The sequence below is a fragment of the Pteropus alecto genome, unplaced genomic scaffold, assembly GCF_000325575.1.
Source record: "Pteropus alecto unplaced genomic scaffold, ASM32557v1 scaffold279, whole genome shotgun sequence".
Lineage (NCBI taxonomy): Eukaryota > Metazoa > Chordata > Mammalia > Chiroptera > Pteropodidae > Pteropus > Pteropus alecto.
The window spans coordinates 653,520-678,761 of NW_006443262.1; the positions used below are offsets into that span (position 1 = coordinate 653,520).

The 25,242-nt window shown below is 34.7% G+C and overlaps 1 protein-coding gene across 6 annotated transcripts in view; it reads left to right on the forward strand.

Annotated features, from left to right (window-relative positions):
- The window catches only part of RGS7 (regulator of G protein signaling 7), a 525,681-nt gene that overhangs the window by 207,909 nt on the left and 292,530 nt on the right, over positions 1 to 25,242 (forward strand). For all 6 annotated transcript variants that reach the window (XM_025041211.1, XM_025041212.1, XM_006924123.1 and 3 more), the window contains one exon: positions 11,079 to 11,175. In XM_025041211.1, the coding sequence (XP_024896979.1) occupies positions 11,079 to 11,175 (97 nt within the window). The remainder of the gene's footprint in view (positions 1 to 11,078; positions 11,176 to 25,242) is intronic.

The window sequence follows — 25,242 nt, forward strand, 5'->3', positions numbered from 1 at the left end:
TCTTTATCCTTCACTTGTTAGGCTCAACTTATTCTCATTTTTCCCACGAAGATTTTCCCTCAGTATTTTTGGAGACATTGACAACTGTCCTGCTTCAACTCCGATACTAGTTAGTAGGCTCCTTTTGAAAGTTAAACAAGTGATAACTTGAGAGAAACAAACAAACAAACAAACAAATAAACAAACAAAAACCCTGAAAACCTAAGTTACTCTGTCATATATATTTAAAACCCTTGATATTTTCTACTTTATGGGTGAAGAATACTGTGGTCAAATTACATGTAAATTAGCCAAGTAACTTGTTTAATCATGATATTTCCTTATTTCTCTCTTACAGCTATGAAAATTCCTCCAGTTGATCTGCCTGTCTGTCCCGTGGCTTTTCTCTGCATCACTTGTCTTCCTTTGGCTCTCATTATTCAGCGACTCTGTTTCTCCCTGCTCCTATACTGTTTCTCTTACATTTTTCTCCCTGTTATACAACTCTATTTCTGTGCCTTTCAATGGGTTTTTCATATTGCACAAAGCTATGGTAAATACCAATATTTTGTCTATAAGCATCCCTTCCACTTCCCCCTCTCTCTCCCCCACAAGCATTATAAAGCTGAGTTTTGGCCTAAAATTCAGGCGTAGGAAAGAGAGGTAGAAGCAATTTCTCTTGGGGTTCTTAGAAAAAAATATAAAGCTCAGAAGCTAAGGAAGGGCAGCCATGTGTTTTGCTCTGTGCTTTGGAGAACTAAGAGAAGCTCTGGACCTAGAAAGATAGTAAGGCGGACACAAGAGAGGAGCCAGAAAGAATGCCCTGAAGGGCAGCTATTCCACTCATATTTTTAAAAATTATTTAATTATTTATTTATTATTTATTTATTTTTAAATTAAATTTATTGGAGAGACATTGGTTAATAAAATTATATAAGTTTCAAGTGTACAACTCAATAACACGCCATGTGTATATTGCATTATATGTTCACCACCCAAGTTAAGTTTCCTTCTGTCACCATATATTTGACCCCCTTTACCCTTATATACCTCCCCCCCTTCCCCCTTTCCCTCTGGTAACCATTAAACTGTCATCTGTGTCTCTGAGATTTTGTTTGTTTGTCTTGTTCATTTATTGCTTTCAGTTTTATATCCCACATATGAGTGAAATCATATCATTCTCAACTTTTTCTGTCTGACTTATTTTGCTTAGCATGATAGTCTCAAGATCCACCCACGTTGTCCCAAATGGCAGTATTTCATCTTTTCTTATGGCTGAGTAATATTCCATTCTGCATAGGTACCACTGCTTCTTATTTAATCATCTATTTAATCATAGGGTACTTCAGTTGTTTCCATATCTTGGCCACTGAATAGTATTGCAATGAACATTGTGGTGCATATGTCTTTATGGAGAAATGTTTTCAATATTTTTAGATACCCATAAGAGGGATTGCTGGTATGGTCATATGGTAATTCTATTCTTAATTTTTGAGGAAACTTCATAATGTTTTCCATAGTGACTATACCAATTTACATTCCCTCCAGCAGTGTATGAGAGTTACTTTTTTCCCAACAACCTCTCCAACACTTTTATTACTTGTCTTGTTGATAATAGCCATTCGAACAAGTATGAGGTGATATCTCTTTGTAATTTTGATTTGCATTTACCTAATAGCTAGTGAAGTTCAGCATCTTTTCATGTCTGTTGGCCATTTTATGTCTTCTTGGAAAAAGTGTCTGTTCAGATCTTCTGCCCATTTTAAAAATTGGATTGCTTGTTGTCGTTGTTGTTGTTGAGTTGTATGAGTTCTTTGTATATTTTGGATATACAAAGCCCTTATTGGTGGCATTGTTTTCACTTCTCTCAATCAATTGGTTGTCTCTTTGTTTTGTTAATGGTTCATTTTGTTGTGCCGAAGCTTTTTAGTTTGATATAGTCCCATTCATTTATTTTTGCTTTTACTTTCCTTGCCTTTGAGGTCAAATTCATAAAATACTCTCTAAATCCAATGTTTGTGAATTTAGTATCTATGTTTTCTTCTATGCAATTTGTTGTTTCAGGTCTTATATTTAGGTCTTTGGTCCATTTTGAGTTCATTTTGGTGTATGGTGACAGCAGTCTAGTTCCATTTGTTTGCATGTGGCTTTTTAAATTTTTCATCACCATTTATTGAAGAGGTTTTCTTTTCTTCATTGTATTTTTTTTTTTTTTTGTTAAAATTATTTGCCCATTTATATGTGGATTTATTTCTGGGCTCTCAATTCTTTTCTATTGGTCTGTTTGTCTGTTTTTCTGCCAATACCATGCTGTTTTTATTATTGTCTATATATTTAGGAGTTTATTTCTGGGCTCTCAATTCTGTTCCATTGGTCTGTGCCTGCCACTTATAGTCTAATCTTTGAGTTTCACAAAATATCCCACAATGCTTTCAACCCATTTCCCTTTTTTTTTTGTGACAATTTATATTGGGATTCTGTCACTTGTAACCCAATTAATCTTAAGAAATACAATGAACATAGTTTTAAATTTATCTATTTATTTAAAGTAGGGGTTATAGTAATTGAGATGGTTGAATGAAATGCTTTTATTTAAAAACAAACAAAACGACATCCATAAATCAGAAAAAAATCTACTAATTAAGAAAGCATAAAATTTCAATGTTTCTAAATTAGTTATTGCTTTTGAAAAAATAGATTTACATTCAAGATGAACTAGGACAAATTTACATATTAACTAGTTTTATAAATTTATATTTTTTAGTCAAAAGTATTCATGAAAATGATAAGTTTTTCATATGAAAAGAGTAATTCTGAGTTAACATACTATCATCAACTGTAACACAGGGGAAAATCATATTAATTAGAAGCAGCTTTAATTAAATTATTGCAGCAGAAAACACTTTTGGTTGCAAGTTTTGATCTCATTATTTTTATTTAACCTTAATTAGAAGCCGGCTCTACTTTCTCTGCTTTTACTGCTGAAATCAGAATTGCAAATAATATGTTTTAGAAAGAATTTTTGAAGGAAAAAAGATTATAAGCAGATTTTAAATTACGTAATACATGCCACCACCTTATTATCTAAGATATCCAAGAAGAATTTTAGTGATCATTTCTCCCATTTTTATAGTTATCACTTAAAATGATGGTTACACATAATAATTTGAAAGTATGTGCACACAGGAAAAAAATCATCCAATATGCCCATACGGTCTTCATTTATATTTCTTAATGCCTGTGCTTAATTGTGGATTAGAATATGAAGTTAGAAAACATTCTTTTAACTTTTGATTGAATCATTTCTCTTTTAGAACTACCGAATTTACTTTAAACAAATATTTCACTTACAGTCTGTGTCTCTATAAAGTTATTGGCTAAATGAAATCAATATCACTGATATTATGATAAAGCTCTGTCAAATATAGCTAGCTACAAGTAAATGTAATTGAACTTCTATCATTGTTTAGAACATTAACGAACTAAAAAGGTTTCAAGGCAATGACTGTTTTTCTCAGTATGTGTGAGTTCCCTGTCTGGCAGGCCCCTTTTGAATTATTAGTAGCTTTTCTCAAAGATATACCTGTGTATGTTCTCTCTTTCATTCCACCAGGTGTGCGGGTGGAGATTGTTTAACCTGAGCCATATTTGCAGTACATCACAAGCATTGAATTACATTTAAACTATTTCAGTGAAAAGGCTAATTATGAATTCCTGGAAAAAGAGCAGTTTGTTGGAGTTCAAGAGTGCCTTTTATCATGAGAGCTTACACATGATCATGAACTTGAGTGTCACATCTACAAGCAAGATGACAGCTTCATAAACAGTCATTAATTTACCCTTATGTTTTGAAAGAAGAAATTTTTCTAATAAACAAGCAGAAGAATCTCTGCATTAAATAAAACAGAAATAGTAAGAATATTTTAGCTTATGGTACATTAAGCTCTTCTATTTCATTCTTTTTGACTCAGTCTAATTTTTACTAAATGTTAGATAAAAAGAAAAAAAGCATTTAAAACATATTAAGATGAAATCTTAAATCAATTTAACTTATTTTTTTGCTTTGGCTTTCTCAGAAAAATAAAATATGTTGCATAAATTAAAATTCAATGTCTTTTTTCTTGAGCCTCCCTTATGGGCCGACATTTTATATATTAACAATAAAATAATAGATAAGATGAGATTTCTTTCCTCAAGAAGTTCACATCTAAGGATAAACAGATGGTTATAAGATAATAACAGTAACTGAAAGGTAAAGGGTTTTGTAATAGAGGTATTAAAAAAAATTTATTGAGCCATAGATATTCTCAAAACTACTTTGCAAGAGACAATTGTTTTACTCTTCACACACAGAGAAATTAGTTTGCACAGAAAAAAAGGTTACTATTGCAATGAGTATTTAATCTCAATTCAATTCTATTTTTTGATTCTCTAATGAACTTCAAGAGGCAAATTCATCAAAAAAGTGAGAACATAGACATTTTCATTTTGTCAAAAAAGGAAATTTTGTCATTTCTCCCTTTCTTCTAAATATTATTTTTTATAGTTTATATAATCTTTACCTATATTAAAAAAAATTATTCTTTCTTATACTTCTTCTAATCCCCTATTTTTCAGAGGACAACACAAACCCAGTCTTCAATAAGAAGTATAACAGAGAGTTGTCCATAGGTTATCTCTGTCTATTTTGTAATTGACAATTTATTGCCTCTGATAAATACTTGACATTTGACCACAGCTGTCTTTACAAAAGAAATGGATAGTGGCTTTCTAGTACTGTGATGAGGGAAGAAACTTATACTGATGATAATGATGATGATGACGATGATGATGAAAGCATTATGGCAGACATTTAAATAGCATTGTTTCATTAATCATCACCAGTAGTAAAATGTACACTATTGTTATTATTTTCATCTTACAGATTTAAAAAAAAACAGTCTTAGAGTAATAAAGTAGCATCTGTTTCATTCTACAATTTTATTGAAACTAAAATGTGCTTATAGTTGGAAACAAATACATTTTTAAAAGCTTTCGTTCAATTTTATAGGCTCATCTATTTATTTGTCTCTGATAGAGAATTGGGTCTTTGAGTTAAGTAATTAGACGTACCTCGTTCTGAACAGCGATGATTATTTCCAGACTTCAATAGTTTTGTAGCTAGGAGAAATCATGAAAGAGAAAGAAAAGACTCAGAGAAAGCTCTAGTCACCCAAGGCATGTCCAGCTCTCCTGTTCATAGTCCAGTGCTCTGTTATCCCAGGCTCAGTTTCCTCACCATCACACAAAAGGCTTAAGAGAGTTAAAACCCACTCTAACCCTTCACAACTAATGGCATCCTTATGAAGATAGATGATGATAGATGGATAGGTGAATAGATAAGTAGATGATAAATAGATGATAGATAGATAGATAGATGATAGATAGATAGATAGATAGATAGATAGATAGATAGATAGATAGATAGTAGGTAGATACATCTTTGGAATGCTTGAGATGCTGGAGTCTTTTGGCTTAGTATAATTGTCCTCCAAATTTTAACATTTATTGGAGTTACTTTTTATAGTCTCATCTTGTTTATTGTCTAGCTTGCTCTGTTAGTTTGTCTTCTTTTTTTTGTTGTTGTTTGCTTAATATTTTTTAATTACAGTTGACATACAATATTATATTAATTAATATAATGTGTAATTCAAGTGTACAACATAGTGATTACACATTCATATGACTTATGAACTGATCACCCATCTGACATCATACATAGTTCTTAACAATATTATTGATTATATTCCTATGCTGTGCTTTACATCCACATGACTATTCTGTAACTACCAATTTGTATTTCTTAATCTCTTCACCTTTTTCACTCATCACCAAAACCAACCTCTCATCTGGAAAGCATCAAAATCTTCTCTGTATCTATGAGTTTATGATTTGTTTGTTTGTTTTTTAGATTTCATCTATAAGTGAAATCATATAGCATTTGTCTTTCTATGTCTGGCTTACTCCACTCAGCACTATACCCTCTAGGTCCATCCATAGCGTTGCAGATGGCAAGATTTCATTCCTTTTTATGGCTGAGTAATATCCTATTATATAAATATACTATCTTTTCTTTATCTAGTCATCCATTGATGGACACCCAGGTTGTCTCCATATCTTGGCTACTGCAATGAATGTATGCTGCAATGAATGTATGAGTTCATATTCACACTCATTTATCTTTTCAAATTAGTGTTTTGGGTTTCTTTAGATAAATATCCAAATATTCAGAAGTTGAATTACCAGGTCTTTCTTTGTCTCTTGGTATAGCCTTTATTTGGATGTCTATTTTGTCTGATATCAGCATTGCTACCCCAGATTTTTTTGGTATTGTTTTTATTTTCATAAAATATCACTTTTTATCCTTTTACTTTCAGTCTGCGTGTCTTTTGATTTAAAGTGAGTTTCTTATAGGTAGCACATTTAAGGGTCTTGTTTTTATACATTCAGCCACCCATATTATTTGATTAAAGCATTTAATCCATTTACATTTAAAGTAATTATTGATAGATATGTAGTTGCCATTTTATCACTCATATTTTTGATCTCTTCTTCTCATTCTCCTTCTTCTCCTTCTCCTTCTCCTTATTCTAGAAGTCTCTTTAACATTTCTTGTAATATTGGTTTGGTGGTGATGAGCTCCTTCAGATGTTTTCTGGGTAAGAAACTCTTTATCTGCCCTTCAATTCTAAATGATATCCTTGCTGGGTAGAGTAATTTTTGTTGTAGGTTATTGCTTTTCATCACTTTGAATATTTTGTGCCAATTTCTTCCAGGCTGAAAAGTTTCTGCCGAGAAATCAGCTGACAGTATTATGGGAGAGCCCTTGTAGGTAACTAACTACTTTTAAGATGCTCTCTTTGTCTTTTACCTTTGGCATTTTACTTATGATGTGTCTTGGTGTGGACCTCTTTGGCTCCATCTTGTCTGGGGCTTTCTGCACTGCCTAGGTTTGTATGTCTATTTCCTTCACTAGGTCAGGAAAGTTTAGTCATTATTTCATCAAATAGGTTTCAATTCCTTGCTCTTTCTTCTCTTTCTGGTAGCCCTGTGGTGGCAACTTTGGTAAGCTTGATGTTGCCTCAGAGACCTGTTAAACAATTCTCATTTTTTTGGAGGGAGGATGGGGGATTCTTTTTCTTTTTGCTGTTCTGGTTGAGTGTTTTCTGCTGCCTTATCTTCTAAATCACTGATTTGATTTTTTTTTCTTTTTTATGTTTTTTTTTTTTTATCTCCACTTTTATGTTTTCTATCTCCTTGTTAAAGTTCTCATTGAGATCATAGAACACTCTTATAACTAGTATTTTAAACTCTGCATCTAATAGATTGCTTGTCTCCATTTTGTTTAGTTCTTTATCTAGAGCTTTGTTCTGTTCTTTCATTTGGGACATGTTTTTTTTGTCTCTATTTTGACTGCGTCCTGTGTTTTTTGTTTGTTTGTTTCTATGTATTAGGTAGAACTGCTATGTCTCCAGGGCTTAACAGAGTGGCCTTCTGGAGTAGGTGTCCTATGGGTCTCAGTACCATAACCTCCCTGGTCACCTGAGCCCAGTGCTTCAGGCGTGTCTCTTATGTGGGTTTTGTGGGCCCTCCTATTGTAGTTGAGTCTTGGTTGCTGTTTGCACATCAATGGAAAGGAGTGATCCTTAGTCTGATTGGTTGTGAGGACTGGTCAGTGAGGGGCTGACATTATGAAACAAGATTCACTTTTGCAGGGCTCTGGTCCCTGCTCAGTCTGCCCTTTGGGTGTGTCATTTGCAGAAGCAGCAAGGTGGTCCCCTGACTAGGTCAAAAGTAAGCATGAGGCATGCCAGCCCCAGGGCCTTCTGAGAGGGGCCCTGACCCAGGCCAAGTTCAGATGTTGCCTGTGCCATGCCTGGGGCCACCTGGAATGAGATACAAAGCAATCCTCAGGTGGCCACTTACACTGGGCTTAGAGGTGCTTAGGAGAGGCATCTAACTGAGGCTGGCTCCTGCCAATGCTGGCCTTGGGGCTGCTCAGCAAGAGGTACAGGGAATGCTGAGGTCAGATGCTGCTTGTTCGAGGCTTGTGAGCTTTTGAGAGATTTTAAGAAAGTCCACAGCATGAGCCAAAACAGACCGTTTGTATGAAAGTGGCTTGGGTGGGCCCCAAAGTTGAATAGGGCAGGGACTCAGGGTGGTTTGTCTGTTTTTAGCATTTTCCTCCTCATCCAATTTGCTATTGCTAATAGTGACAAAGTAGATAATCAAGCATGTTAAAAGCATGCTTAATATAAAAATAGAATCTGAGTGAATATCTAAGGGAACTTTGGTACATAAGACAGATGTATTTTTACATGTGGTCTTTGTGACTGATTTTAGAGTTTAGAATCTAGATTGCTTTTTGTCTTTGTCTTTGCTTTTTTGTTTTGTCTTGTTATTTTGTTTGTTTGTTTGCTAATTGCAAGCCATGGTGAGGTTCATGGGTAAATCACATCTGAATAAAGGTAAAAACAGTTGAATACATTTCCAGATTACATTTTGAGTCTAGAATACAAATTCTATTTTTACATGGGATAAAAATATTTATCCCATGTAAATTAGTTTTTTTTTCTATTGTGAAAATCATGACTCTGAAAAATTGAAGATTTTAAAAATGACCACAGAAGTCACTTTAAATTCCCTGATTCCTAATCTCACTCCTCTTTGAGCCAATGAACTGAGAGGTGGTGAGACTTTGCAGAAAAACACCTCCACTCGTAATGATGAACCTTAAATCAATCCCCAACCAGAAGTCATTGTTGCCACATCCTAAGGTGCTGAGGTGATTAAATTGGGAGTCAGGGAGGTTTCCATATCTGTCTAATCCAGTTTGGTTTAAACCACTGAGCTGATAATAGAAGGGTTCATAAGTTGATACTAGGCAAGAAAAAGCAGCTATTCTTCCTTTCTGAACATTGTGTCAGGCGAATGAAGAGCAAATAGTGACAAAATAAAGTCATAACTATGTATCTTTTTCATGTTTCTATACTTTGAGATATCTTTAGTACATAAAAAGAAGTATTTGGTTATCGTTGGGGTCTTTCAGAGGCTTGGTAAAACAACAACAAAAACTTTTCTTTTCTAACTGAATTCTGACCAACTGAAAATCACAACCAAGGAGTCTGGAAGATAGGGGTCACAATGTCGCTTGATTGCTGATAAAGCTGTTATGGAAGAGTGTTCACTAAACTTTAACCCTGATTCCCAATTCTGAACAGACTTTCTCACCCACTAGGGCAGGCCTCTCCATATCAGCAGAGTTGGATATGGATCTCCCAAGAGAAAAAAGATGGGCCTCGCAGGCCAATTAGTCATTCCCAACTCTTCCACCCGATGAGTCAGCCCAGCTCCCCTGGAGTGGAAGAAAGTGGCAGGAGAATTAGGCTAATAATGTTCTGTCCACATGAAACAGCAATTTAACGCGTGGAAAAAATGCAACCCAGTATTAAGAGTTATAAGGATATTCAAAGTCCAATACACTTTGTCTATCTATATACTGTGCTTTATATATGTTGTTCATTTAACCTTAAAACACTTTACCACATCCGAGTCCCAACCCAACCTCATGAATGTTGTAAAAAAGTTATCATAAATATTATCACCATTTTACAGATGAGGAAACTAAGCCTTAGAAAGGATGATAATGAGAAGAGCAGACCTATCTTACTCTAAAACCCATTCTTCCCACATCCCCAGTTATTTTTCATGCTAATAAATATTATAGTACTTATCCAGGTAAATAAAATTTCTTAGTTGGAAAATCATCCTAAGACTGTGCCAATGGGAATTTGATAGGTAATTTATTGATATACGCTTTTGAACTTTTTATTTTGAAATAATTTTAGGCTATGGAAAAGATGCAAAAATAGTACAAAGAATTCTCATATACCCTTTAACTCAACATTCCTTAATGTTAACATCTTATATAATTATCAAAAACAGGAAATTGACATTGGTACAACACTATTAATTAAACTATAAACCTTACTCAAATTTTACCATTGTTTTCAATATTAACTGTGAAGTTTTTGAGGGTATGAACTGTATTATATTTATTTTTATATCCATTGTGCCCAGTGGTGAGTCTGGTCTTGAGTTATTGATTAGTAAGTATTTGTGGAATGAGTAAGTAAATTAATGATTATTGAGTTTCACAATAAAACTTGTGTATGTGCCTGTGTGTATTTGCATCCCCCAGGTTTAGAAGCACATAAAGTATGGCGCAGTACTTTAAAAATTGCAATTTTTTTTTTTTTTTTGCAAAAGCAAATTCACTAACTAGATTGAAAGAAAAGAAAGGAAGGAAGGAAGGAAAGAAGGAAGGAAGGAGAAAGAAGGAAGAAAGAAAGAAAGAAAGAAAGAAAGAAAGAAAGAAAGAAAGAAAGAAAGAAAGAAAGACAGAAAGAAAGAGGAATTTGCTAAATAGACAGAAGGCTGTGGTGTTACATTAGTTTTTATGTATATATGTGTATATGTGTGCATGTACACATGTGTACATATATGTGTATGTGTATTTCACACCACACCTAGTAAATGCCTGGGGAAGAGAAGCAGCAGTTGTTGGCAATTGGTCTTGCATTTCTGGGCAGGTTACAGAATGTTATCCTAAACCAGAACATAGAAACTCTCTTGCTTGAAGAAGAAATCCAAACAGATGCTTTTAAGGCTTCTATTTTCTTTCTCAATAAATTTAGTAGAGATGTAATATTAACGAAGTGTGAATTTTGCTATGACAGTGGTTTCTGACAGTTTCAAAAAATAAGCAGTCTTTTATCTCAAACTTTATAACCAAAGAATGTAAAACCAGAAGAAAAGCATTAGTCAAAGAACAAAAATCCTCTTAGTAGCTTAATGGACCCTAAAATGACCACTTTTCTTGCTGTTTTCTCTATCATCTTTTAACCAAACTGAAAATATTAATGTGATAAAATTGAGAAAGACAAGCATATTGCATTACTCTTAGTTGGGCAAAACTGATATACAAAATTGTTATGAGAACTGATTTTTCTCAAAAAGTTCAACTTTTGAAAGATTTTTATTATTTTATTGTTATTCAGATGGAAGACGTCATAGCACGCATGCAAGATGAAAAGAATGGAATTCCTATTCGTACTGTCAAAAGCTTTCTTTCCAAGATACCTAGCGTCTTCTCTGGTAAGTTTGCATTTAGTATAGCTCAATTTTGTCCAGTATCTTTCACAGAACCATTTAAAATCTATTCTAGTTGTTCACTATTGAAACTCTCTAATTCATTATTCAGTAACTACTTATAAAATATCTGCTATATTCAACATCATGTTGGACACTTGAAATAGTAAAATGAAACAAAAAAGCAAAAATTATGACACAATTTAAGTTAGTCGCAAAGACATAATGTAAAATAACAAATGTGAAATAACAGAATACAATATTAAAATAAAGATATTTGAAACAATGTAATGTAGGAGGGTGAAAAAAAATCAATGAGGAGTCAAGAAAGGTTCCTGAAGATTAGTGATGAGCTGAGTTTTAAAAATGAGGAGTCATGTGAGTCCCAAGGCCACTACCACCACCAGCTGTGTGTACAGAACTGGGAGTGACCAAACTACAAAAAGCAAGATAGATAGACAGAAACAGAGTTGAAGCAGATTATAAGGGTCTTTGAAAGCCAACAACAACAACAAAAATCTAGTTCTGATATATAGGTAAATATAGAGAAATTTAAAACTTTTGCAGAGAATGTTATGATGAACGTGTTCAGGATGAATTGACATTCGGTAAAGACCATTGTCTTTGTCATTGGTATAAGGTCTTTGTAGGAATAGTTTAGATGCCAAGATTCTGATATGTGGGGAGGAAGAAATGGAGAGGGAAAAGCCTGAGGATGTGGTGAATGACTGAGCATACAGGATAAAAGAAGAAAGGACCCAATTTATTTTTGGTGTTTGTTTTTTAATTGGGTGACTGTGAGATACAGGAATTATCAGAAATTGGGAAACCCCACAAGTTTGATTGTAAACAACTAGAGTAACCGGAAAGAAAGAGAATAGCCGGAAGTTGGGAATCTGGGCTCTGGCTCCATGTGATAGCGAAGGCCCATGCTACGGGAACTCGGGCATGCTGGGGCCTGTGCTAGCAAGGCTAAGAGAAGAGGCAAGAAAGGACAAACCAAAGCCTTCTCAGTGAATGACGAATGACAAGAGTCAGAAGACTGGTGCTGAACACCGGGTGGGAATGGTGCTTGATGGGATTCATGAACAGGGGTTGTGATGCTTCCTCATAAATAGGATCAAAAGAAAATCAGTGATCATGAGGGCTTCAGCCTTAGTAGGAGGGCAAGAAATTAGGACTAGAATAGAAATAAACAAGCCCAGATGTTGGGGTGTGAGCCCTGCATTGCTCTCAGAATATCAGTGCTGGATATTGACCAGAGCCTGGCTTAACAACTGTCTCTCCCGTGAGATTCTGTTGAGTTTCCTGAACTTCAGTAAAGTGTGTGTGTTTGGCACTGAGGTGATATCAACCTGGGGGCTGGATAATGGCCATATGCACAGAGAAACAAAGGAAGCCTGTCTGCAGATTGAGAAAAATGAAATACAAGAGGAAAGAGAATCAGAGATGATGAGGTAGAGTACTGGGTTCCTGGTGGCTTCTCAGCCTTTGTCCCAGTCATCAGGGGCACAGTGCTGCAACCTGCACAAACTTCCCTTGAGATTTTTGCATCTTCAGGCCTCCACTATGAAACATCTATCTTTTGTTTTGCATGTTCTCCACTTCCTTTTTCTAGTCAACACTTTCCCTGCATCTCCAACAGACTCAGTGTAGGCTCTTAGGAATGCGAAGTTCCAGACCCTGACTACAGATGAGTTAACTCATTAGGACTGGATGCAACCAGGGAATCAGTATCACTAAGCTCATAAAAATGTGTATGGGATTGGCATCTGCTAGTCTCAGGGCCATGCAAACTATATTTTCATTTATTTATTTATTTATTTATTTATTTAAGTTCAGTGGACACTGATCAAATACTCACTTCGTTCCAGTTACTCTACTGGGTGTTGAGGGCTAATATTTTCATTTTAGTGAGGAAATAGACAGATTACATATACTTTGGTACCAATTATTTAACAGGTATGATCGGAGCGGGGTGAGGAAGTAGGGGAGAAGAAAGGAAAGGAGAAGGAAAGATTAAAACTATAAATTGCTTCAAGTTCTGTTTTGGAGTAAATAAGGAATAAATATGGAAGGAAAATCTTAGAAGTTTCTGCTGTGTGTTGAGGAGTCCTTTTGCTCAGAGTCCTCATCTTTCGAGTAGGGCTATATCTTGCCTTTAAACTGAAGCTCTCCATCACAATAAAAAAATGAAAGATGAAGTTCTATTACTGCATAAAATTTTCATAGCAATGTTCATGCTAATTTTATGCAATTGTATCTTCAAATTGGAAAAACATAACTATAAAGCTAAAAAATATAAGACTTGTAGATTTTGCTGAGAATTTTCTCTGAATGAAACCCAAAAGCCCTATTCCTACATGATAGCGGTTGCCTTGGAATTCATATCCTGTAACAATATTTATTTATCTTTCATCTGAAAATCTTTAGTAAAGCAAACTATGACACTTGTATCAGCTGAAAATTCTTTGTATTTAAACCCTAAATGGAAGCAGAAGAGATCCAGTTCAGATGGAACATAAAAGTTTGTGAATAAAAGACAAAATGATTAATTTTATATTTTTCATGGCATTTGATCCATCTTTGATAATATTTTACAACTATAACCTTTTCCTTGGTTACAGGCATGTTTGAATGAATTAAAACTGACAACAGGATTTTAGTTGCTTAACAACAAGACACTGAAATGGGGGATGGTGCTTTATTTTTAGAAAATATACTACATCATAGTAATATTGAATACTATTTGGATGTAGATTTTTGTTGATGTACAGTCATGGATGCTTTATAGAGTTTAAATGCATAAGCATAAAATAAATAGGTTTTAAATCCTGATGAGAGAAAAAATCACTCCTTCAATACTTAATATTTCAAGAGTTTGAACCAGCACTTGGATTTTCTGTTTAATAATAAAGGGATTTTTAGGAAGGGTTTTTTATTTTGATTTTATATATTAAAATAACAATTATATAGTATACATAACATTACAATAACAATTACTTTAATATTATATATATATATATATATTTTACTTTGGAATAAAATATTAGTAATCTGTAAGCCTACTATGTAGTTATTGGCTTTTAAAATATTAGTTTTATTTCTTATGGCATTTCAAGGTAATTATTATTTATCTCTATTTTATAGAGAAGGAAATGGAGGGTCAGAGAGTTCAAATTTTTGGCCCAGCATTGTACTGCTTACTAATATCCAAACCAAATCAGTCCAACTCAAGATTTCATTCACTTTTCCGTACCACCGTGCATTGCCCCTGTAAGTGCTATCCTTTACATATGACTGTGTTGTTTCACCATGACGAATAAACATATATCAGAATCTGTAAAATTCTGAGTACTTGGGACACTTATATTTGTCTCCCAGAACATCCCATTCCAGATGAAAGCTCTTTGGAGTGCTTGTCAAAAAGACCCGATCTTTTTGTCTCAGTTTTACCTCTGAGGACTTGCATGACCTTGAGAAAACAGCTGCAGTTTCTTTCTAAATTTGGAGTTTAGACCTGATGATTTCCAAGTTTCCTTTCCACACAAGTCCTATAATTTGGAGAACTCAGAAGGAGAAAGTGTGGAAAAGGATTACTGAAAGAGAGCACAACAGACTAGAGTATTCACGAGATAGCTAGAGTGATAAAAGCATCCGTGGAAATCTTACTGCATTTTTTTTCCCTAGTCAATGCCATCCGTGCCTATAGCTTTAATCACAAACTTTATGCGCCCTTCCACATGTATACCTGTAGTCCAGACCTTTTGTCTGAACGCCAGTGTATTCCATATACTCAGCTTCTTATGCAGTGTTTCTACTTGGATGTTCCAAAAGAACTTCAAACTCAGCTAGTCCAAAATTAAATTCATAATCTTTCCCTCAGCCTATTCATTGTTTTCTGTCTCAGGAAAGATGGCACATGCCAGAAATTCTGTAGTCACCTTGACCTCTCTTTCTATAGCCCTTTCTTCTCATGGCAATTTTATCAACAGATCTTAGCAATCTTTTCTTCTAAACAGCCATCAAATCATTTGGCCTTTGACCATCTACTCTTGTATTGCTCTACTCCATACTGTCATCTTCCCTCACCTGAACTATCGCGTTGCCCTCTAACTGGTCTCCACACCACTCCACACTACATCCTCTCTTTTTCCACAGGGAAGCCACACTGATATTTTCAAGTTGCAAATCTGATTCATTAAAATTATTTTGTCATTTTTGGGTTAAGACTGAAATCTTTAACAAGACTCCTAAGCAACAGCATAGTTCGGTCTCTATCTGACTGTCAAACCAGTCTCATAGCATGTTCCCTCTTGCTCTCAAGGTTCAAGCCACAGAGGCCACTTTACATTTCTTACACTCCACCATGCCCCCTCTTACCTTGGGCATTTCCACCACTGTGCTGTTTCTTCTATTTGGAAAGCGTTCACACCTTTTCCCCTTCACTCAGCTTAGACCTATTCATCTCAGGTCTACCTCAGTTTCCTTTGTTAAATACACTGCTAAAACTGCATTTTTTTTTAAGTTTCAGAGTACTTTATTCCATTTTGTAGATATAAAATTATTAGTGGTAGTATTTGATTAATGTCTGCCTTCCAGACAATATTGTAAGCTATAAGAAGATTCCATATACTCACTTTCCTAGCCCAGTAACAAAAAGAATGTTTAATTTAGGTGTTCATATAAGTATTTGTTAAATGGGTAAAAAAAATTACAATTTTAGAGGAAAATTTGCATTTATATGGCTTGAAAAAGTAATTAAGCTACTGTGATCATGTAGCTTTGTCAGCATACATAAGTTATTTCAATTTAAAATTAGTTTTAGTCATTATTCCATCAAATAAGTTTTCAATTCCTTGCACTCTCTCTTCTTTTCCTGGTACTCCTATGATGTGATGTTGGTATGGTTGATGTTGTTCCAGAGGCCCCTTAAACTATTCTCATTTTTATTTGTATTATTATTATTATTATTATTATTATTATTATTATTATTACTGTTCTAATCGGTTATTATTATTTATTATTATTATTACTGTTCTAATCGGGTGTTTTCTACTACTTTGTCCTCCAAATCGCTGATTCAGTCGTCTGCTTCATCTGAACTGCTGTTGTTTCCTTCTAGTATAGTTTTCATTTCAGTTATTATACTCTTCATTTCTGATTGATTCTTTTTTATGGTTTCTATTTTTTACGTTTGCTAACTCTCCGTTGAAGTTCTCTATTCTTCTTCTAAGTTCATTGAGCAGCCTTATAACCAGTGATTTGAACTTTGTATCTAGATTGCTTTCTTCCATTGATTTAGTTCTTTCTTATTTATTTATTTATTTATTTGCTTGTTTGTTCCAGTGTTTATTTGTTTATTTATTTTAGAGTTTTATTCTCTTCTTTTATTTTGGACATGTTTCTTTGTCTCCTAATTTTGGCTTTCCCTTTACATTTTTTTCTATATATTAGGCAGGTCTGCTACATTTTCCAGTCTTGGCAAGGTGCCTTATGTAGGAATTGTCCTCTGGAGCAGTGATGCAGTCTCCCTGGTCACCTGAGCAGATGCTCTAGGAATGTCCCTTATGTGAATTGTCTGATAATTGAGCATTGTCTGCTCTTGCTCATCAGTAGGAGGTGGTTAACCCTCAGGCTGGCTGCCTAGGAGGTCTGTCCACAATCACAGTGGGCCTGACTCCATAGAGCGGGGTTTGCCCCAGCAGAGCTTTGGTGCTTACTGAGTTCACCCTTTGGGTGTTCCATTTGAGGAGTTTATGGAGTGGTGCTAGATTGTGGTCTGAAGCTGGCCATTAGGTTTGTTTGTTCTGGGGCCTCTTGAGAGGGGCTCTGCTGCAGAGCAAGGTCAGCTGCTTCCTATACCCAGCCCAGGGCCACCTTGTAGAAACTACAAAGTAATCTGAAGTTGGCAGCTCCTTGTACCAGGCCCAGAGGCACATGAGTGAAGCCATTCTATGACCTGAAGCCAGCTGCCACCTGCACTGGGCCTGGGGCCACTCAGTAAAAGGCATAGGGCACACCAAGGCCAGCCACCACCTGCCTGCAGGCCTTGGAGAGTTTTTAAGAAAGGTTTCATCACCAACAAGGCTGTTTGTGAGGCATAGCCTCTGAAAGAGCCGAGTGCAGTGATAGAGTTGTGTGGGGTTGGGTCACCAGGGTGGGATGAATGGTGTTCATCAGGTTAATGCAGATGCGGATTTGGCACCTGCCTGCCCTTGCAGGCTGCTTAGTGGGAGGGCTCAACAAAAGGACAATAGCGGCTCTTGCTCTGAAGCCCATAATTCAGTTTCTTCTTATATGTCTCTGGCACATTTTGAGCTGCAGTCCCTTTGCTGGAGCAAGTGAGTCCATGCACAAGCCCTTTAAGAAAATGCCTGGGTTTCCAGCAGCCTTTCATCTCACCCAGACTGACAGAATCCCCACTGATTTTCACAGCCAGTTGTTGTGGGGACTCTTCTTCCTAGCACTGGTTCTCCAGGCTGAAGAACCTCATATAGAGCTGGGACCCCTTCTCTCATGGGGGACATCTGTAACTGAGATATCCCTCCTGATTCTCGACCACCATTCACAGGGGTGAGACCAGCCCAATTCACATATCTGCCCCTCCTACCCATCTGAGTCGGCTTTTTGTTTATATCTGTAGTTATAGAAGTTTTATTTAGCTGGTCTTCAGGTGGTTTTTCAGGTTTTTCTATAATTTAGTTGTAATTTGAATGTGATCATGGGAGAGGCAAGCATAGTGTTTACCTACCCCCACCATCTTTACCAGAACTCCATTATTTGTTGATAATAAATTAAACATGCCTCAGTTGCCTACTGTGGTATGAGGATTTTGCCAGCCTAGAGATACAGAAAAGAAAGATATGGTCTCTGTCCTTAAGGAGATCACACTCTCTAGTGAAGAAATAGACAAATAAAGTGAGATAAGTTCCATGATGGAGGTGTTTCCAAGGTGTTCAGGAGTATGTGGAATCTAGCCTGGGCTCCTGTGGCCAGAGACATTGTTTGGAGATGGTGAAATTCTAGTCATTGTAAAGGATGATATAGAGTTAGCCAGACAATACAGGATAACTTCTGTAAAATCTCAGAGGTGTGAAAAGGCATGGTAAGCTCAAGGAACTTCAAAAAACTGCAGAGTATCTTTAATACAAGGTGAGGCATTTGGAGAGTTTATATAGATCACTCTAGAGAAGAAAGCAGAAGGTAAAAGTTAGAATTCAAGGCAGTTGTTAGAATCATGAGGAGTTAGAATTTTATCCTGAAAAAAGTTAGGCACATTTGATAAATTTTAAGAAGAAAAATAGCATTATCAAAATTTTTAATGGAAGCTTCTCTGAGAAAAACTATAGAGCATAAATATTAGTTTGTAAAGAAGGGAGACAATGATGGAAACTGTGTCTGCAAACTAGAACAGAGAATACAAAAGCCTGAACCAAGACAGGGTCAATGGGATTTAAGGGGGGAAAGGGATGTATAAGAAACTTTAAGTACTTAGAAAGGTTTTTATTACCAATTCAGTGGCAGGATTAAGGGTAGGTGGGAAATGAGAGGCTAGATGAATTAAGGGAGAAGGCTGAGAGATGTTCTCCCTCTTTCTCTCTCTCCCCTCTCCTTAAAGATGATGAAGAAGGGATGATAAGTTTTGAACATGTTGAGCTTCACATATTCATTGAGCAACCAAGAGAAATGTCCAGCTGTTAGGTATACAGATCTGGAATTCATGGGTATTCAGCAATACGAAAAGTAGATAAGATCTATTTTTGGTAGCTTATTGGTAAAAACTAAGTAGATAAGTTCTCTTGGAGTTGTGTTGTGAAATGAGAAAATCGGAGGACCAAAGACAGACTTTTGGAGAATAGAAACACTTAGGGACTGGACAGAATATGTGGTTCGCATATGCTTGCTCTTAGGTCTTAATCAGCAGGATTGTTGGGGTAAGTTCACTTGGAGCAGCAAGGGAGATCAGCTCAAGGTCAACTCTAAAGACCTCATGTAAGTGACTGGAAATCACACTGATCTGCATCTGGAGAGCTAGTGTCAGTGGATAAAAACTCCAGTGGTTTTCTCTGAGTCTTAACAAAGAATACCAATCAGCACATGAAGTCTAAACTCTCCACTAATCTACTTACACAAAATAGATCATGACCTGTTCATTATGTATAAGCTTAAAAACTGATGCTTAACCAAACCTCGGATAATATCTCTAGAAATATCCCCCACCACAATATCATTCCCTGCTAATTACCCTAACTGAAAATTAAACAAGTTTACTGACCTGATGCTCTATGATTCTTCAGGGTATTTGGATGTTCTCATATTCTGGACATTCAATATTTCAGTTATTCTAGATCATGGTAAAATAAGCCTTTCCTATTGGATGAATTTCATTTCCTTCAATGGATTAACTGGAAAATTACTGTGTTTCCAATGTAAGTCACAGCAGGATGTAAACCAGAATTCTATTTTCACTTCTTTGTAGATGGTATTAGGTTTTCATTAAACTTGAATTGTACTATGCTAGTGAAGCAGCCCACTGAGATCAGAAAAGTCTGTAGGACTGCCTGTGGCAGCTATCAAATAAAATGTCCCTATTAAATCAGGTTATTTACATGTTTAAAGATTGAACTTAGTGATCTAATTCTCAACAGCCAAAAAGGCTAGTTTCTGCTCCAAGCACTATAAATAGAGAAGAAAATGGTCAGAAATTAATAGAGAGTTCTAGTCAGTCATTCTTGTGTTTTGTATATTTCTGTTTCTTTATTTTTCGTTGTTGTTTTTTTTATTAGTTTGAGAAGGTTCTCCATTACAACAATGTTGATAATTAAAGAGTTGAGTCTCTTTACTGCTTTTCTTTTATAACTTAAAACTATTCCTCATTTAGATTTGTCATTTATTAGCAGGAGCAAAATTTGTGGTCAAAAGAGTTTTCTAATAGTCCTTATGTTGTGTGGGTTTGGCTGGCCTTAAGTCTCTTTTTAAACTACTTTACTGGGGTGTGACTAACATAAAAAGCTACACATATTTAAAGTATACAATCCAATGAGTTCAGAGAAAAGTATAAACTGGTGTAACCATCACCACTGTCTATCTATGCTGTAAAGATATCTATCCATTACCTTCTAAAGTTTCCTACTACCCAATTTTTTAAATTTATTTTTTGGGGAAAGATAAGAACTTTTAGCATAAGAGTTACCTTTTCACCAAATTTTAAAGTATACAGTACAATATTAATTTTAGGCACTATGCTATACAGTACATCTCTAGGACTTAGTCATCTTGTATAACTGAACTCTGAATCTTTGACTAGTATCTCCTCACTTCTTCCTCTAGCCAGCCCCTGACAACCACTATTCTATTCTTTGATTTTTTGTCTCATTATTTTAGATTCTTCAAATAAGTGATGTCATGCAGAATTTGTCCTTCTATGTCTGGCTTATTTCACTTAGCATAATGTCCTCCAGGTTTACCCATATTGTCACAAAAGGCAGTATTTCCTTCTCTTTAAATACTGAATAATATTCTATTAGCCTCAAGTCTTAGGCTCAGAAAATCATTTTTTCTTCTCTCGAATCCATTTTGACCATTTTTTCTCCTTTTTCTGTTTTTCCTCTCAGCAAATTTGATAATAAAGACTTAACCAGTGATATATTGTTACTCCTATTGCATAGAAATGGGAATTGTTAAATTTCATATTACTTGATATGGAATCATTATTTATATTTTATTATTATTATTATGGCCCTCTCACAGTGTACACCATTCTCTGTGATTCTTTTTTCAGCCATGTATATGAAAATTGAGCAGTATACGTGAGCTTAAAAATCAAGTTGCTTTTAAATGTAATCATTTGAATATGTCCTGCCTCTTGTTCTTTATTCCTCTAAGGGTTGTATGAATATTAGTGGCATGGAGAGACCATTTATGTAGACTTAATCTTACCTTGTGGATAGTTGCACAGGTAAGAAGAAAAAGGAGGAATCTTGGTGATATGAGCAGGGCCGATGCAAATTTTAGTAAGTACATATTTTGTATCTAAATGTTTTTGAGAACAGCTTTCAAGATGCCTCATATGACTTAAACCTGATTATATTTGGAGTTCATTTAAATATAATAAGAATAAGTAAAGTGGAATATATATATTTTTTGAGACTCTATGACTATCTAGGTAATTCTAAGATGCTTCTAAGAGTCTAAGAAGCTGAAATTGACATCTTACTTAAAATATTTTCCATTTACCATTGGAATGGCTATCATGGGTTTTACAGAAATTCAGAGAGAAATAGACTGCTTTTGAAAACAGTTCTAAAATATCTTGACAGAAATTATGCTTATAATATTTCATTTTTATAATATCCCAAAGAAAATTCAAGAATGCAAAGGGGAAATTTATGAGCAGTAAATAGGAAATAAAAAAGGTATCTTAAAAATATTGGTGGTTCTTAAAGTTCAATTCTGAAAAATAAATTCTTAGAGAAAAACAAGAAATTTTAACTAGATCTGCAAAAGACATGAACATTTGCAAAAAGCTATTTTTTTTTTTGCCATCTTCTTGATACACCTCTCTGACAAAGTGACAAGGCAACTGGCATGTAGTAACTATACCATCTACCAAGCTGGGGAACAAAAGGAGAAGCTGTACTGTCATATAATCAAATAGATATTTAAATTGTCTTTGCTGTGAAAGATTCTTCACCCACACGTGGTTGTCATTCTTTCTTAATTGTAAAATAGCACCAAGAAGTGATTAGAAATAGTAAAGAATTCTAATCTAAGCCACTAGGACTCTCTGGCATATGTTCTAGATAATTATCTTTCTAATAACTAAATGCCACTGAGAAATGATAAGGTTAGCTATTTATTGGGCTTTCACTGTATTTGTGCAGAAATAATTTATTTTAAAATGTAGTTGAATCAATTTGAATGACCAAGATGAAAAGCAAGCTCTTATTTATTTTATTTTTACCAGAATGCTAGCGGGGAAAAAAAAAAAACAGTAAAAACTCAGGAATATCTAAATGCTTTGATTCAGCTTTAGTTTTCTTTATAGTTATACAGACTAGGTCACAGAACTGTTTTCAGTTTCAAGATAACTGTAGATGGTGGTGCTGCTTCCCTGTAGTGCTTTCGAAACATCTAAATCTGCTGTTTTATATTTTAACTGAATATATTTGGGATCGAAGTTAGATTTTGTTCTCCAAATAATTCTATTCTAGAGAGGTAAATTTTCATCCAAATACATAAAAATTTCTATCAAAGTCTACAAATAAGAGTTTTCTCTGACTACCAAGTGTGTTGGTTTTCTGTCACCCTGTCTTTGACTCAGAACATTATGGTTTCTCTCTATGATGTCTTTGATAGAAGACTCTTCCCAACACAATTGAATCATTTTATTGTTGTATAACCAACAGCAGTAAGTAAATCTCTGAAGATGAATTGTTCTACTTAAGGTTATGAACAGAACTCAAGAGTAAATCATTAACAATGGGCCAAAATACATAATTTACTGGACAAATGTCACTGTGCCTACAAGAATACCAGATTTATATCTGTAAGGCACTCTCTGGAAGAGACTCCAAAGCCATGAAGATTAACTTGTAATTCTCTCATCTGACAGGATCCACAGTTAAATTCAGAGTGAATGCATAAACATGTAGACAAGGTTCTTTTAAGAGATACTGAACCTCACTAATATATAACATCTTTTTTGGACTTTGGGAAAAGGGGCAATTGATATACTTTATTTAGAATTTCCAAAAACCATTACTGTATTTCTACAAAAAAGTAACTGTACATGACAGTGTTGGGACTATTTTGGAATGGCTAAGGGACAATATAAAAGGCAGAAAACATAGTGTAGTCATAAACAAACGATTCTTTGGAAGTCTGGAGAATCCCAGCTGGTGTTGAATTTTATCTTAGCATTTAAATGTTATCTTTATAGGCATCTGGACTCTTGAGATTGGCAATGATGACAAATTATACTAAAAAATGAAAATATAAGCCAAGAAAGAAAAAAAAAATCAAAGATGAAAACACCAAGATACATGAATGTCCAGAATGTTATTAAGGAAGATACTATTTATTCAAGTAGAAAGTAATACATTTATTTAAAAAAAAATTATGCAATGTTGAGTTTTGGGAGGACAGGTTTCCCCACTAATAGTTAAGATCCATGAAAGGAACCAAAGAATTCCCAGTAGTGTCGTCCCTAAAGTCACTGCTCTGTTCTGCACCTTTGACTAAGACCACATGAAGTCTCAAGTAAGGTGTTGAGTATAATATGGGAAGAAATTGGATATAAATAGAAAACTGTCCTACCCATATTTAAAACCAAATAAATATAAGCTTATCAGAATTAGAACCATTTCATGTCATTATTTATCCAACCTCAATGTCGACCTAACAGAGTTTGAAAAGATTCAGTAAAGGGGCATTCCTTGAAAAGGCAGCTTTGGGACAAAAAAGAGACATTAGCAATTTATAAAGCATAAGTAATTAAAAGTTAGAACTTATTACCAGTCGTGTTAAAAATATAAACTAGTTTGAAAGGGTTAGATAACTATAGATAATAAATGCACAAGAGATGGAACAAGCAAATAATGAAATATTTGGGCTCTATTCTCATTTTTAATGTTGATGTTATCAGGCAATTTAATATTTCTGTGTGGCACATTGAAAATGAAAAATAAACACATTATTATAGCTATTATCATAAATATTATGACTTTTATTACAACCTTAAAAGCTCAGATTAGACCCAGGTCTGGATATTCTCTTCCTGACTAAATATTTAATCTGTTACAAAACCAAAGATTTATGTTGGATGCTCTGTAGCATCTGGCATCTGGTTTTCATAGTAAGTACTCAAAAAATATATTTTTGAATTTGTTACTTTCATCAAATAATAGTCATTCTTCACATTTTCAAATGCCTTATAGTTTTTTAACTCTTTAATATATCCTCTCTTATTCTTCACAACAAATAACTATACATATCAAACTGAAATTTTCTAAAGAGATTAAGACTTGTTAATTGCTCTTTTCATATCTTACCATTTGAACTTAAGATCATTTCATATTGATATTGATTTTTTCCTTAAATAAATCACATTTGACTTCCTTAACTAATTTCTTTAATATTATAATGTCAATACTCAGCAGGTTGTACCATCTGGACAGTTACTGAAAGAATAAAATAGCGAAAGTCAGAGTCAGTCTTGCACATTTATCCTGGGAGATTTAACTGATGGAGACATATTAAATTTTCATTTTGTAGTAATCTACTATAGAAATTGCTTTGCACAAATATTGACTTTCCTTTAAAGCAACGGACCTGAAAAACTTAATTTTGTTCATTGGTGAGTTATTTTCTAAAATCGTAGAAATGATAGGTTACTAAAGAAAAGCCTATAAAAGGGAAGCTTTACTTCTTTGAATTAATGCATTAACATTGTTTTCTTTTCAAAGGTCAAAATTAACCCTAGAGATAGACATTAAGTTAGGATGACACTAGAGTCTTCATTAATCCCCAGAATAAATAAACCTCGATGACTAAATTGTTAGTTCATATGTGTTTTTGTGAAGTAATGGTTGAGTGCACAGCATGTTGAAGGTGCATGTATAATTTACCATTTTTTATTTCCTTTTTATTTTGTTGACAATATCTTGTTTTCTCTCTCTCGGAACATATGTAGAAGGGTTCCAAATTTCACCTCCCAGTAATACTAGGATGGAGAAGTGTCCTGTCCTTACTACTATCTCATTCTCATCCCGGGCTAGCCTGTATTAATCATGTCTATCTCTGGGTTTTCCTAGCACTATGTTCTTCTATATGGAATTTATTTTACCTGACATTTTGTTCTCAGTGGACATATGATGTGGTTCTTACTAAAGACTGTAAATACCTGGAGATGAAGAATAATCTCTCATTTCAATTCGCATCCTCTGTAGCACAGAGTGTCTGGCACATAGTAGACACTCAGCAAATGTTAATGACTTCTCCTAGGATAGCTAATGTCCCAGACATTCAGTTAACATCCACAACAAATTTCATTTCTGAGTTCATTATCAG